Here is a 15,789-nt window from a genome sequence, read left to right on the forward strand (position 1 = left end):
GAGTTTCAAGTTCGACACGGCACACACAGGTGGGACTAACGACCGACGAATGTGTGTGAACGGTATGTGAGTTAAACGAAATATGTACTTACTGTCGGTAACAATAACATCTCACTTGGTAATCCATTTCGTGGTTGAAGCAAAATTTCAAGGTCAGTGATATTCCCGGGAGGTCCACATTTAGAGAGTTTTCTGCTGGTGAGATGACAAGTCCGCTTTTCAGAGTTTTGACGCCTAGAAACTTGTTGAACACCTTAGACATTCTTGTCCGCCCGCGTGGAAGCAACAGTATATGAATTTGAAAGGGTTTTTTTTTCTTTCTCTCTACGTGCCAATTGACAATGGCTTTTAGACCTAAGTGGTTTCATCCTCTAGTGACAGGCGTTTTGGCCCAGCATGGATAAACTTTTAAGTGACAATTACATTGACGTTGTATACATATGTATGTATACATGTAAATATATATATATATATATATATATATATGAATATACATACGTATATATTATATATATACGCTTTATTATGTATATTTATGCCATTACTGCACGTATTGGAAATATATTATCTTTCGTCAGAAGTGTCCACATGCTGCTCATGCGCGTGGTCCTCCCTTGTCATTTCAATTGTGTTTTCAGACGTCGTTTTCCTGACGAAGCACGATAAAGAGATTTGCGCAAAGCTTTTCTGGGGTCCGATGGTACGGCACATCGAAACGAAAAGAAACGTTCCGTAGAACCAGCTTATGGTCATGACGAGAACGAGGAACGTACCCAATTGCACGTAACTGAGTACCGTTGCGGGCAGCATGAAGGCTCCAGCAAAAAAGGTGGTTAGGGCCGCCATGGTTAGAGCGGCGCTAAGTGTTCGCAAGGCGAACATAGACCGCCCCTCACGATCTTCGTCAGGAGCCTGGCCGTAGGAGACGCCATAGTGGATCGTGAAATCCACCGAGAGTCCGACAGCTAGTGACAAGATGGTCGACTCGAAGATGTTCAGCTCCCAACCTAAGAGGACGACAGATGCAATGACGACGAAAACTGCAAATGCAATTGTTAGTATGGCATACAGGGTCACGAGAACATTCCTGATGGCTATCAGCAGGACGACAGCCGCTACTGCCAGAGATACGCCGACCGAGAGCGGTGCACCGGTGGCCAGGCCATTCTGTAGATCGTAGAAAAACAGCTGCGTACCGTTGGAGCTCACGAACCAGCCATTCTCCATTCCCGCTGGCGCATCATCCACTTGTGAGTCTACAAATTGGTTTAGCTCCTGCCAGAAGTTACTCATTTCTTGGTAATCCTGAGATAACTTTATATTTGTTTGCAAACTGATAGTCAGTGCAACGATAGTGTCATCGTCACTGAAGAATAGACCGGGACTCCCATAATTGCAGATGTGGGGGTCAAGAACACAGCGTATCGTGGAGTAAACTTTTGCACACTGGACGAATAAATCAGGAGTATAAGGAAAATGTGTTTGACTACAGCATGGAGAGAGACTTCCCCCATCTAATGGATTTATACATGGCCCCTCCATGAAATCTCGGAAAGAATCGATAAAACATCCTTCCTCGAGCAACGGGTCTGCGTCGCTGTCGTGGAAACTCGCATTCCGGAAATTTGCACAAAACTCATACAGCCATTGTTGAGCCTCTTCTGATGTGACGTCGAACGTTTCGTCCATGACGGTCGTTCCCTCTGAGTCTGGGTCCCAGTGATCGCCATTATCCAATGCCTTGATACCCCACACAACGAAGGCGGGCAAGTTCCTGGCAGAGTCGCTTTCAAAGGCAAAGTTCTTCTTGTAGACTTGGTCGTATCGCTCGAGTATGTGACTACTTCGGAAAAATTGAAAATCGGACTGGGACGGCAAGCGCAATCGGGGTGTGATGAAGACCACGACAAATCCGCCTATTCCAAGCCCAGTCAGAAGGATTATCCACAGTATCCTCAATTTATTGATAGCGATTGGCAGATAGACCTCGAAGAAGGTGCTGCCAGCTCTGGCTATACGGTTGTAAAACCGCCCAACAGTAAACCAACATCCACAACACTTACAGGATGAGCCCTCCTCGTCGTTGCCGTTGCATAAGAAGTACTTTTCATGGATCATCACGGCCGCTGGGATCCACGTCATCGTGAGGACGAAGTTGACGATGATGGAACTGCCCGCAAACACCGAAAAGGTGCGAATGGCGGTGATTGAGCTGACGATCCCGGCGAACAGGGCCGACGACGTCGTGAAACTCGTCACAAACATGGTGATCGAAGCGTGCTTGAGCGTCTGTTGGAGAATCATAGCATGGTTAACTCGACCTCCCCCAATTTCTGCCTTGACTAACTTCCAGATGTCGACGTATACGAAACAGTCGTCAGCACCAATGCCGATGACAAGTACAACCGTGACTACGTTGATGAATCCAAAGAAGGGAACTCTAAATATGGTGTGATAAAGAAAATAAGCAACGACCATTGCCATAATCATACCTAACACAGTCATGAGGGTGATGAATAAAGACCCAACGTACATCCATATGACGAGCAAAACGAAAGCACACCCAACCCCTATGTACAACGAGTCCGACAATAGATAAGGTGCGAAAAGATTGAACTTGAAATTTCCTCCGATGCCTATTATTCGCAGAGAATCCCCTTGGAGGGAGGACGAGCTTATATGATCATTGTAAAAATCGTACCAATACCACTCGGGGAGGGGAGGAGCTACCAGGGTGTACTCTAGAGCAAAATTTCCTTCCGACACCATTGCTGCAAAATCATCGGGCGTGAGATAATGGAAAACTGTATGAATCAAAGTGCTGTAGTACGTGCAGTTGTCTGGTACGCCGATGCAGGTGATATCATCAGTGCCATCAAAACAAGCACCTGAAGCTCGATAATAGTCTACGCATTCAAGAAGCACAGTTTTCAGAACTTCTACGTCGGCTTCAACAATCCCCGCACAAGAGTCTTTACCGGCGACGAGGGCCGTCACATGCCCGAGAGACCAAGTTGGACAGCGGGTACTATTGTCCGTGTAACAACAGCTGATGAATCCGTCGGTCTCGCGATAATTTTCCCGGTCGTGTTGGCACACAGCTCTCATGACGGTTGCAGAGAACATGTCCGCTCCACCGTCAGATTGGTACACCATCCGCAATGGGTTGCTCACTACAAAATGAGAAAAAAAATATAAAGTTCTCAGAGAATAATTGAATAGGCGTTGTGGTGCAGCATTGGTAATACACGTTAAATATTGGGCTCTGACATAATCTCAGATGCCTCGGTTTCAGGGTGATCTATCACTTGGTTTAGTCCCATTTCGTCTAATAGATATTTAGTCTCAACCCACGTGGTCTAATCATATTTCGTCTGCAACCAGTTCGTCAATTGACCACTTAGTCTATGTGCCACTTCATTACCAGTTGGTCTACTTCCAGGTGGGCTATACCCATTTCGTCTAATACCTACAGTTGATCTGACGATATGGAAAAAAAAAATCAAGGAGACAAAATTGCAATTAGACCATCTGGTCATTTATAGACGAAACGAAATTAGCCAAACTGGTCATTCGACCAAGTGAGGATGAGACCAAACGGGCATTAGACAGAAGTTATATTAGACCAATGAGTTTATAGCCGTTGTGGTGTTAGACGAACTGGGAAGTAGACCATCTGATATTAGACCAAGTGGCAATAAACAGGTATCAGTGCCCTCTTTTCATGTCTTTACCATAAAGCCGGTTGCTCGGTTTTTTTATTACGGTGAAGAAGGCGGCAAAAACGACTCTTCAAGTACTTTGATCAAAGAGTTAACTATATTTGTTTTCCTGTTTCCTGTTTATGCGTGCTCAAGAAGTCACTCGTTGATGAGAATTCGAACTCACATGAATCATAAGTGACGCAACCAGTCATCTACTGCTAAAATAATACAGTTAGATAGTTATAAACAACTACAGTCTTGAGAAAAGTATCGGTTCGGTATAGAAATAATGGAGAGAGAGAAAGAGCGAAAGTGAAAAGGACAGAGAGCAAGAGAGATGGACAACTTACAAACATTTTGGCAAGAAGGAGTGAAGCGAAGTACCGACGTCGTGAGATTGCTGTCACTTGAGTCCGAGTCTTCGACGATGAAGGTTCCATCTGCAGACAGACTGGAGTTGAAAGTGGACGGATAAGGGTTGTACAACACAGTTGCAGAGTCTTCCGGGTCCGAATGTCTCGCATATGTCAGAAGGCGAGCGCTCAGGGTTGTGCCTCGCGCTTGGAACCCCTGCAGACCAGGCACACAACACGAAAAATATGGATCATTACATGGAAGTTATACAAGCTATAGAATGCGCCGTTTAGGCTGTGATAAGCAACGAATTTTGCTATGAACTCAGTTGAGTGGAAAAGCGTCACTATGTTTCGACCGTTACCATGTCGAAAGTCTTTGTGTATTATTGCAGAGCAACACAAATCGACGAAGTTGCAGAATTGACAATTAATGTTGCCTGATGCACCGTCGGGCTTTTTTTCACGTCTTGATATCAATCTTACAATAGAGATAAACAAAAACAAATTTGACAAATGTAAATTCATAAAAGAGTAAAGACATCGATAAATGACGAAATTCATGGACCATGTGCAACTTCAACAGCTACTGCGATCTGAGATTATTGTGTTAAGATTCAGGTCTCCAGTTTGACATGTCAGTGATTCTTTTATTGAAGAAACTGTTCCTCCTAATCTTTCAAAGTTCTGACATGTGCAGACACTGCCATATCAGACGGCTAAATTCCACACCAGAAGCAAACTCACGTATTGGTTCTGCCACTTTAGTCTTTCTATTCGTCCATACCCAATTTCATTCGTCTTATGATTAAACTGCAAATGAACTGTACTGTGTGCAAAGTCGGGGGAGGGGATGGTCGGCGATTTAGAGAGTCTAATACTCAATTGGAATCATTATAAGATAGAAGGTTAGAGCCTTAATCAATAGTTCCGTTAAGGCTCGAGTCAGAAGTGCAGAAGCGAAAAAATAACTTCACATCACAAGCAGTGAGTAGATAATCGTAAAACTAGACAGCTGAAAGCAGAGAAATGGCAACAAAGTTACACACCAAAAGTTCTTGCAGATTTGTAAAGAAAACACACGAAATGCCCTTTACGGCCTCTGTATTGGCACTACAAGCCTAACATTGTACACCACCGCATTTGATAACACGATTTCCATCAACTTGTATATTGATCAAAGATGATAGTAACAATTGCTAAACGTACTTTAGTTGGGTCTTCGAAGGATGGCAAGGGTCCTGTGAAGACTGCCACGGCCCCAAGACCGAGGACACAGACCAGCACTGCGACCAGCACAGCGGATGGATAGTTTGCCACAAACCAAGAGTATCTGCATGGTGCAATAATTATGATAAAAGGGATTCAGTTATTGTTATAGAGATTAATGATTAAGAAACACTAGGGAGGAAGGGGGAGGGCGAAACTGAAAAGAAATGACTGACAATAAAAAGTTAGCTATTGAATTAAGGCTGAAATCTGAAATGGAAAGGTAAGTATGACACAAACAGAATTTATTCATAAAGATAATCATATGAACGGTAATTTAGCAACTTAAAGGCTTCACAACAAGAACATACATTACAGTGTACATGTATCACATGCCAGGGCGCCGCAGAACCACAAACCTGGGTGAAAAAAAAAGGGGGGGGGGGGGCAACCCTGTACTAGAAGTTTGGCTCTAAACATGAAGTAAGCGGGAAAAGTAACATCCGAAAAACGCATGAAAACACATGAATCGGGAGGGCTATAGCACCGAGATTCCGAAGGTGAGGGTGGGAAAAGGGAGCATTGACTCTTATCTATAAATGTGTATAAAAAGACCTCGCTTGGTAAAGTTGCAACATCAACGACATCCAGAAATGTATAAACAAGCATTCCGGAATTACGACAGAAGAGACATAATTGTGGAATCTCTATCACTGCGACCGATATTTGATAAATAAAGAGGCAATTTCACATTACATCAGGACATGTGACATAGTCAATGCCAATGTTTTAGTTGACTGAAAAGTGAGCGTCGAAAATATCAAAACAATAGCTGACTTGACAGACTTCGCGGAAGAAACGTCGTAATCATTTTTCGTGTTTACCTCTCTTCCTGAGACAAAAGATTAGCTTCATTCTTTCACGACGATGAACATCTTCCGCAATAGTTGACGTTATAGTATCGAGATTTACATATTCTGTTAATCGATATGTCATATCATATTCGAGCAGGTACAAGATTATACTCACATTTTTGATAGCTTAGACGTTTTTCCTATCACAAGCAGACTTAACTCGAGTTTCACTATACAACATGCCGAATAGAAGTCTGTGTATCATAGTCATTTATATGGATGTACTGTCAAAATCACACAACTTTGTTAGCTATTGGACGTCATTCATGCTAACTGCGTTCTAATTAGGACAGTGGTCCACGTTGTCAGCACAATACGCCGAGAATTGCACTAATATATTGCGACAAGATGGGAACTAATAATCAGATAAAAGTCCGTGATATATAACGTATCGTCTGCAAATCTAATGTAGGCATCAATGCAAAGAAACAGAGACCGATGGGGGAAACAACAATATTGAACTTACCCCCTACCGCAGCCACAACCTCGTTCCCTCTCATTATCACCATCAGCCACAGCTTGCCCCCGGCCCTGGTCGGCAGTGTGCTCGTCATCGGTGCCTTGGTCCCCTCTCTCGGGATTGGAGCTGGCTGGTTTAATTTTCATCGCTTGGTTCGATGTGGTGTCAAAACGATTTACTTCTGCCGTCAAAGACCCTGAGAAATGAAGTGAATCACCTGTATCAAAGTGCGTTCATGGCTCAAACTGAGGTATGGTTGAAAAACAACAAAAAAGAAACAAGTCACCTTGTGTTCATGAACCTTTGTAGGTCTAGACACATTAGTGAGTTTCGGCTGGTGAATGACACGTGCGGGGAAACCCACAATACCATACTGAAGAGACGTATACGTCCAACCTGATTTCCCCTTACTGAGGTTTTCCCCTGCAGGACGTTGATTATATAATTTCTGTTCTTGAAGACAAATCAACGTGACTCCAAGCCATGGCGAATGATGTCATCAGGACAATGTGAGAACGGCTGGGAGACGAAGCGAAGAATCAACGCCCAAAGACGTAGCATTTTATTGAAAGCGACTGACGATCGACTAGCTAGGTCTACACTCCGCAAAATGCTAGCCTCTCCATAAGGCGACACGGTAGCATTGAAGACTTAGAGCAGAACGCCAATGGCTTAGACAACCTGTATCTCGAGTTCTGCTACAAACCTATTTCCGTAAATACATCTCGATCCCGTGCCACACTGGTCGTGTGGTACCCACGTAGCTAAGTAGACGAGTTGTATACACAGTGCCTAACAATAGAAGACAATTATCCCAACAGTGACAGCATTATCGATTTTTCTTACAGCCCAGACAGCCCGCACGTACAGACTGTAAAGTACGCATTGCGATACGACTGCCTTTCGCTCACACACCCGACCCATTTGAGTATACATTCTGTCTATCCATTCATTCATTAAAAAAATGTAAACGGATCCGATTGCTACCTCACTGTACACCAGCTCGCACTGTTTATTTTTTCAATGATTTAATTCGTAGGTAGGTGAAATCGAAACCACGGTGTCACGATATCAAATTACAATTATTATGATGACGTAATATTTCCTTGTATTCAGCATCTAAATCACCAAATATTTTTTTTCCCATACATGTTTATTACTGTGTCCTGCCATCATTTTTGATAAAATCTCATATCTTAACTAACGGAATTATTTTTTTTTTCGTCGTGGGGTTTTCGGGTATATTGCATGATGAAAATTGATGTTTAATGCCGAACTGAAGAAAAAAAAAAGATACACTGAAACAAAATACAACAACATTGGAATGTATCATTCATTTATAGAATGTTGGCACTTGCACGTTTTCTTTTTATTTTCGATGGGGTAAAATCATTTTTTTTTTTTCAATTACCGTACTCTGAGTTTCTGTCCCTATTTTCAAAGACTTTTTTTCTTAGTTCCTTAATAAAGTCACTTCATTGTTGTTGCTTTTTGGTTGGAGTATGATAGTAAAATGACCAGGTTTATACAGTGTATGTATAATTTTACACAACTGTATATAAGAGAATTGGTCTACTATCCCCTGATAATAGTGGTGTCAGTAACCTACTGTTTTGTTTTCTTTAGTATCCCCCATTTCTGTTTTTTTTATTGGTACCAATGAAATTTTAAAGTCAACCATTCGCACTTGTCATCAATTGCTGATGTGAAAATTCGACGATGAAAAAGTACCGATAATCAGTATCGCTCATTGGTTTCGGAAAGATGGCCAACCTGTTCGCGTTGTCGCAGCTTTTCGCTAATCGGAAAGTGGGACTTTTCAATTGACTGTTTCTTTCATCATGTTCATGGGCATTTTCACGGGATTTCCGATACAGGGAACTTCACTTTATAATCATGTCAAACACGGAGAGTGTATTTTGTCTATGAATAGTGAGAAAGGCGTTAAAATACAAAACACAACGTGCTCAGGTTGTCTTACTTTTGCTCAAAAAAGGTACATCTTTGAGCTATAAAAGTAGGAATCGCTGACGACCGGGAAAGCTCGCCCGCATCATAAGTCAGTTTAAACTAAAACAACTAAAACGCACGCACACGCACACACACACACACACACACACACACACACACACACACACACACACACACAGGGACTCATAAACAGATCTGATATAAGACATTTCTGTCCAGGCAGCGTCCAAAGTAGTCCTATTAATACTTTCACATCAGCCTTTGTCGGGAATCTTGGCTAAGGGGTTTATCATTTCACACCGCGCAAATTTACTCAAGGCTTTAGCTCATTTTTACGATTGGAGAAGATCTCTCTTGTGCTATCTTGCACTCATTGCCTCGCTGTTCGTCGCGAATGATATAAAATGTGCGGAAAACAAACTTAAGCCACAGGGCTTCTTCCTAGTTTCACATTGAATACTTTTATCTTTTCCGTCTTCTGTCAGGATAGAAGACTTTATTGATCATACGTTTTTCATGGGTAACTGCAGGGTATAGTTGAGCTTGTACATTGTATTTGTAAAATATAATGGATCGGCCAATAGGCGGACCTTTCGCGTACTTCTTGATCTTGGATCTTTCCAAGGAGCTTGTGTTGGAAACTCCTTGATCTTTCAGCTGAAGAACGGTCATTGACGGACGCACAGGCCAATGCCGTCATAGCAAAAGATGTTTGTTACTCCGAAGGTTCGATTTATAATCTGAAAATGAACAAGGCTCGCTATTCCGAAGGCTCGTTCATCCGAAAAATGAAATAAGGCTCGTTGATCTGAAAACGACAAGAAGATGCTTACTAACGAATCTTCGGAATTACAATTTTTTCCGTTTTCGGATACAAGAACTTTCAGAATCATGAACCATTCTTTTTAATCTTTAGATTAACGAACCTTCGATATAACGAACCTGCGGAAAAACGAACTGCAGTCAAGACATCATCCCTATAGTCAACAACCTGGTCAACAAGGTGTACCGATAAACTGGTCTTCGATCACTCTTACCCGGATGGACTTGTAACTGCAAAGACAACTCTTCCCTTCTCCTTAAGAGATCGATTTTGTCAGAGATCATGGAGCACTGCATCAAACCAAGGAGCTTCAAACACAGGCCCTTATATGCTGGAACCTTCAGGCTTGGCGGGTACACCATTCGTCTTGCTGAGCTTTTAGACAACATTCCAGTGAACTGCCTTTTGTTGACCGATGGTATGGCAACGGGTAAATATTAAAAACGCACTCAACGTTTACCCGTCATCCATTTTGGCAATGGCACGCAAATCGATGCGTAACAGTCACTAATCAAGTGCTGTGAGGGGAGTGTTATGGATCTGATCATAGAGTAATCATGCAGTCAAACATAATAGAACTGTATATATATATATATATATATATATATATATATATATATATATATATGTATATTCAGTATTTGAGAGCAATGCTCCGTTTTTTAAGATCTTCAAGATCTAGGATTTATTTTTTACGGCGTTCTTCTACTGTTTCTTATATATATATATATATATATATATATATATATATATGTATATATGTATATATGATATATATATATATACATATACATATTATATACATATATATATATATATATATATATATATATAAGAATCAGTAGAAGAAGAACGCCGTAAAAAACATAAATAAATCCTAGATCTTGAAGATCTTAAAAACGGAACATAGCTCTCAAATACTGAAAGGCAAGGTCACACTCTTCATCAGTGCCCATGGTGTGACAAAAGATCTTAATCAAACCCGTTTCTGAAACAGACATGATATATATAATATGTTCCACCTCTGCACGCACGAATATACATATATATAGACATACAGTACAAATATATCTGCCCCCTCCCCCACGGGTAAAAACAAAATCCGCAGCGTAATACATATGGCATATAATAATTGCTTAGTGGCTGTCATTTTTTTTTTTTGAAACATACTAAAGCACTGTGATGTCAATGAGGAGTATAATAAGTGGAATGTTTATTGGGTACATCTATCCGATGACGGGTATCACATCCTGTTTCAGCACACGCTGCATATAGGGAAGCCATTAAAGTTCTAGATCGCTACTTCTTTCCCCGACCTTTAGAAATAACATTGCCATGACAACAACATTATTTTGCAGAGACATCGTTCATTATTCTGGAGAATTATCAATGCTTCGTATGGAGGAACGGGCAATTCAGTAGAAAAACAGAGCTCCATAATAACCAGATAAGCATCTCTGCTCTGCCGGGGATGGGGAAGGGGTCGCAATTCAGTTGTGTAAAGCCTGCAGCAGAGTTAATAGCAACCATGTGTGTTATGTGGAGGTCCTTTTTACTTACAATATCCACATAGTTTTAATGGGAGAAAATGCATTAGTCGGCTCCAGTCAACATTGTAGAAGAAATTGTAGGTGAAACCTTCATGCATAGTTTTGAAGAAAAAAAAAGACTAATAAAAAGAGCATCTATATTGTAAAAAGGGGGTCGAAGGGAAGAATATTGGTAAACTTTATAAACATAGATTTGATGTATATATCAAAGAATATCTTCATTTTGTAAGAATGAGAGCAATTGACATTTGCATCTTTGCGATATGAGAACAGATCTCAGATTTGTATTAAAGTTTGTGAATACATACCAGGGCTATTCATTTGATTAAACACACCTGTCATGAATTCATCGAAGCCGTCGAGGTCTGCTAATATAATTATACTGCATGATGGAGAAATACAAATATGTGCGAGAGATTTGATGTTATCAGGAGATTAAATTGACTTTCTCCAATGTGTATAGTGACATTAGTACATGCAATCATGCAATTCCTCGTTCTTTGATTGCATGCTCTATTTTTGATCAGACGGGTCATACTTTATCAATATGTCATTCTACTTCCGGTTTCGATGGTCCTTGTATGACTGATTTGTTCGGTCCTTTTTAACGTCTATTATGTCTATTTACATTCTGTCAATACAGTCATTATCTTTTTATCTAATAGAACGAATCTGGTTTCGTTCCACTCCTAATACAAAGGAGTAACACCACTAAGCTCCATGAAGGGATACAACATAGAGTATTCCCAGATGTTCAATTAGAATCCGTTAAAACGCGTTTGTTGGATGGTAAGGGCTGCGTGCAGGTGATATTGTTGTTCATCGGGATTCTTCTGTTGTTCTACATGTCAAAGCTTTCCATTATGACTTATATGCCTGATACCAGACAGTACCCCATTGTATAGGCCTATTACCCGAGGAGCTAACGAGCATCTAGGGAGACTGCTCAAAACAAAGCTGAAAAAGCAAGCAAACAAGCAGACGAACAAACAACAACAAAGAAAAATTCTCGTGAACAGACATTTCACAGAGCATGAGATGCTAGAAAATACTTTTGAGTGTATTCAGTCTCTGCACTGCTGCCAGTGTCAGAACATACACGCTTGGATGATTATTTTGCACATTCACATTTGGCTAAAAAGTAATAGCGCTCTATTTCCCCCTAGGGAAATTAAAGTAGGGGAAATAAAGTGCTATCATTATAACTCCGATCCAGAGACCATGATATGAATTCAGAGCGTGGCCTTTTTCCTATCAAGTAATTGCCTGTACGTTGCTATGGGTCACGCAATGTGTGTTGGAAAAAAAAACCACGAAATTCAATGACATATCAAATGGAATATTACTGCCGCTCGAAAGCCACACCATGCATCGCATGGGAATTCAAGAATACAATGATTGCGTTTTACGTCTCAAGATGTAAAAAACCGCCATATCTGTATAGGCATACACTACTCGTCCTCTCTTCCTTTTTCTCCCTTACACACACACATCCACATCAACACACCAGGTACAGACATTGTTTGAATAGCACACAATGTGAAGTGCAAATTTTGACTACTGGTTGATATTTGCTGTAATAATATCATCCGATAGAAAGACATGGTGTCGCGTTCTCTCATTTCATTAAGATACAGTTGTTGTTGTTTTTTTTTTTCAGCTCGTCTCTGAAGGAGAAAATGAACGGAAACTAAGGCAGACGCTTCCCTTGGCGAGCACGGTCGGTGTATTCTCGAGTGTCCTTCAGCAGTGTCTAAAATGGATGTGTTCTTATCACGGAATTAAATTCACCTTCAGTGGATCAGATTTGTCTCATTGCCATCTGTTTTTGTTTTTGTTTGCATGTATTTCTGATGTTGTCCTTCAATCTTACCAGTAATTGAAATATAACGTGTAATACAGACAAAAGAGAAATAAAAAATCAACATGGGAATTTCATTTCATGGTGATCATTGTCATTGAGTATGATGGTACAATTTTTTTGTATAATATCAAAATGATCATACAGATGTATCACTAAGGCAACATGTAAGGGAAAAGAAGGAATGGAGGTTTTAGACAGCCATCATGAGCCATCATGATGAACAATGTCAGGTGAGTTGAAGAAGGAATTGCACACATCACCTTAAATATCAATATTCATCTGAAACTGGTATGAATTGTCAATCTGCAAATCCATTCATTTCATAATTCATTGCAATTCAGTTCATTTTCTTATTTCTCATAAAGGGTTATTTTGTAAATCATATGAACACAAATTGCAGTTTGTCATTTGTGAACAGAAAAAAATACACACATATTTACAAACTATAGTCATAATGGTATATAATATTAGACGATATCGAATTTACGGTTCTGGTTGTAGAAACATTAGAGAAATGACGGCACCTGAATAAAAATATATGGTTGTAAGCCTTTTATCAAAGTGGATCTCTCTTTTTTTGTCCCCTCAGAGCATGAAGAATGTGACAAATTTGGTTTGAAACTATTATATAATGATTACATGCTGTCAATTTGATGAATACCTCTCATTTTCATCCTACAGTCACTATTGCCATTGTGGACTTAAGATTATAATTTTAATTTTCGTATATCGTGTTATGTTCAGTCGAAAGAAGAAAATGAAAAAAAAAATGAACCAAATTAAATTGAATTAAATTGAATTGATTGGAATGGAAAAATCCGTAGAAGTAAAAGAAAGATATCGGATAAGAAAAAGTTTGGACAAGATAGAATAACAATTCCAAAAAAAAAAGAAGAAAAGAATATGTGTATTGTATAATGTATGGTTTTATTCGTTCTTCTATGATTGCATTTGAGATGAATTTGCAATATTCCCTGATGCTATCCTCCCCCTTTTTTGTTTCGTCCTAATTTGTATCCGTGTTCTTTATCTTGTTTTTATTGGTTTCTATTGGGACCTACACTTTAAAAACTAGCTCGCGTTTGAATAGGTTCTAGAACAGTTCTTTGTGATTTTTACTTTGATTCAAATTCATAGATTGATGGCTTTGTTGTTATGTTAGTAACATTTTTATTGTGCATCCAATCTAGACATCATGCATCATTCTAATGATTTCTAATGTATTTTTTTTCAGTCGGAAATACGGAAATAGATTTAAATGAAACATATATATATATATATATATATATATACATATATACATATACATATATATATATATATACATATACATATACATATATATATATATATATATATATATATACACATATATATGTATATGAGGTGTGTGTGTTTCTTTGTTTGTGTGTGTGTGTTTGTATGTGTGTGTGTAAATTCATGTAAACATAATGTGTAATAAAGGCTGGCCATAACTGTTACCTTATTCCATGTGCGTCTGTATACGACATGATTATTGTTTACAGATTTGTGTTTCATTGATTTCCTTTTGTTCATCCATTGAGTAACAATATTGTACCTTCAAAATTTCATGATACTTCCGAGATTCCTCCGCATAAAACAATGATAAATTTACGATAATGATAACTCTCAAATACTGATACTGAATTTCGCGGTGCTTTTTTTATCAAATAATTATTCTGTTAAGTGTGGATAAATTACAAAAGTTATCATAGCATTGACAACAGACATTACACAAATTAGCTGAGGGTAAACAGGTCTGCAGATATCATCGTAAAAGAAAATGTTTTGGCCTACCTTTTGGACGCCGTATCCGAACTACAGGTTAAAACTTCTTATTAGAAGGCAGGAACACCGAGAGATGTATGTCTGTGGTAATTCTTCGCAGTAGGTTATGCCGTAGAACTCATACGTACGAATGGCGCGGCGCCACTATAATGGCGCGTTAACACGTACGTCGGCAACACTTCACAATAGCATTGTTTTGATGAATTCTGGACTCAGTGCATTCTACCTATGCAGCGGAATGGATGCTACGAGGCCAATGCGAATTTCTCACTTTTTCTCACAACTTATAGTATTAAATCCGTTGGCAACTCGAAAAATAGTTCAGACAGTAATAATCTAAAAGTTTTCTTTTACTGTGTTTGTGCTTAGAGCTGTTTATGTATAATGTGTGCGTGTTTCTGATCTCAAGCAATATAGTGAAATGCAGGTCCTCATGTATCACCCACTAACTTGTCAATGTGGAGGAGCTTCGGGGTGTGTGTTCTTTGCACTTGAGTAGAGATCCATGACTGAGATCCATCACCATAATTATGCAAATAACACAGAATAGGGAAACTTTCATTATCGTTGATTGATTGCTTGTGTGATGGAGCTATATGACGGGAGGGGATAAAAGTGCGATAGGGTTTCAATAACGCATCATCTATGGATTTTCATATGTCACTTTGTTTGATATATATATGAGGGCTCGACACTAACGGTGGCCCGGTGGCCCGGGGCCACCAAAAATGAAAGTCGGGCCACCAAATTTTAAAAAAGGGCAAATTTGGTGGCCCGCCTCGGACCACCAATTCTTTTTTTTAAAAGTGTCATTTATTTATGTTAAGATGTTGCAACCCATGTGCCTGTCAATGAATACTTAGTCTTAAAATTCAGCAGTTAAATTTGTTTAAAGGATGGATGAAAAGGACTGAATGAGTGCCTGAGAGTGAGTGTTGCGAGTTTGTTGAGGTTTATTTATGAGTAGATATGTCCAGCTTCCAATTCTTACTATGATAAAACTTGAATATTTGACTCATCAAAAAAAAAGCAGGAATTTTAATGTTTTTTATTGTTTTTGGGGGGCCACCAAATTTTTCTCTCGGGCCACCAAAAATTTGAAATTGATGATTTTGGTGGCTCCATCGGGCCA

At 39.7% G+C, this 15,789-nt stretch overlaps 1 protein-coding gene across 1 annotated transcript; it reads right to left on the minus strand.

Moving 5' to 3' along the window:
• Window positions 1-564: 564 nt before the first annotated feature.
• On the minus strand, window positions 565-7,161 carry LOC139735452 (protein dispatched homolog 1-like). Its single transcript, XM_071646209.1, has 4 exons — window positions 6,647-7,161; window positions 5,267-5,390; window positions 4,055-4,274; window positions 565-3,173 (listed from the first exon to the last, which is right to left on the minus strand). The coding sequence occupies exons 1-4, from the start codon at window positions 6,784-6,786 to the stop codon at window positions 565-567; spliced, it is 3,093 nt and encodes a 1,030-aa protein (XP_071502310.1). The 5' UTR covers window positions 6,787-7,161.
• Window positions 7,162-15,789: the final 8,628 nt, after the last annotated feature.

The sequence above is a fragment of the Diadema antillarum genome, unplaced genomic scaffold (assembly GCF_040938485.1).
Source record: "Diadema antillarum isolate AM-2024a unplaced genomic scaffold, OU_Dant_1.0 seq00000580_RagTag, whole genome shotgun sequence".
NCBI lineage: Eukaryota > Metazoa > Echinodermata > Echinoidea > Diadematoida > Diadematidae > Diadema > Diadema antillarum.

Excerpts from the sequence above, each read along its gene's own strand:
- LOC139735452 (XM_071646209.1), bottom strand. The coding sequence starts at position 6,786 with ATGAAAATTAAACCAGCCAGCTCCAATCCCGAGAGAGGGGACCAAGGC. Across the intron at positions 5,391-6,646 it reads GGTTGTGGCTGCGGTAGGGG|ATACTCTTGGTTTGTGGCAA; the intron begins GTAAGTTCAATA and ends TGCACCATGCAG. Across the intron at positions 4,275-5,266 it reads CCTTCGAAGACCCAACTAAA|GGGTTCCAAGCGCGAGGCAC; the intron begins GTACGTTTAGCA and ends CCTGGTCTGCAG.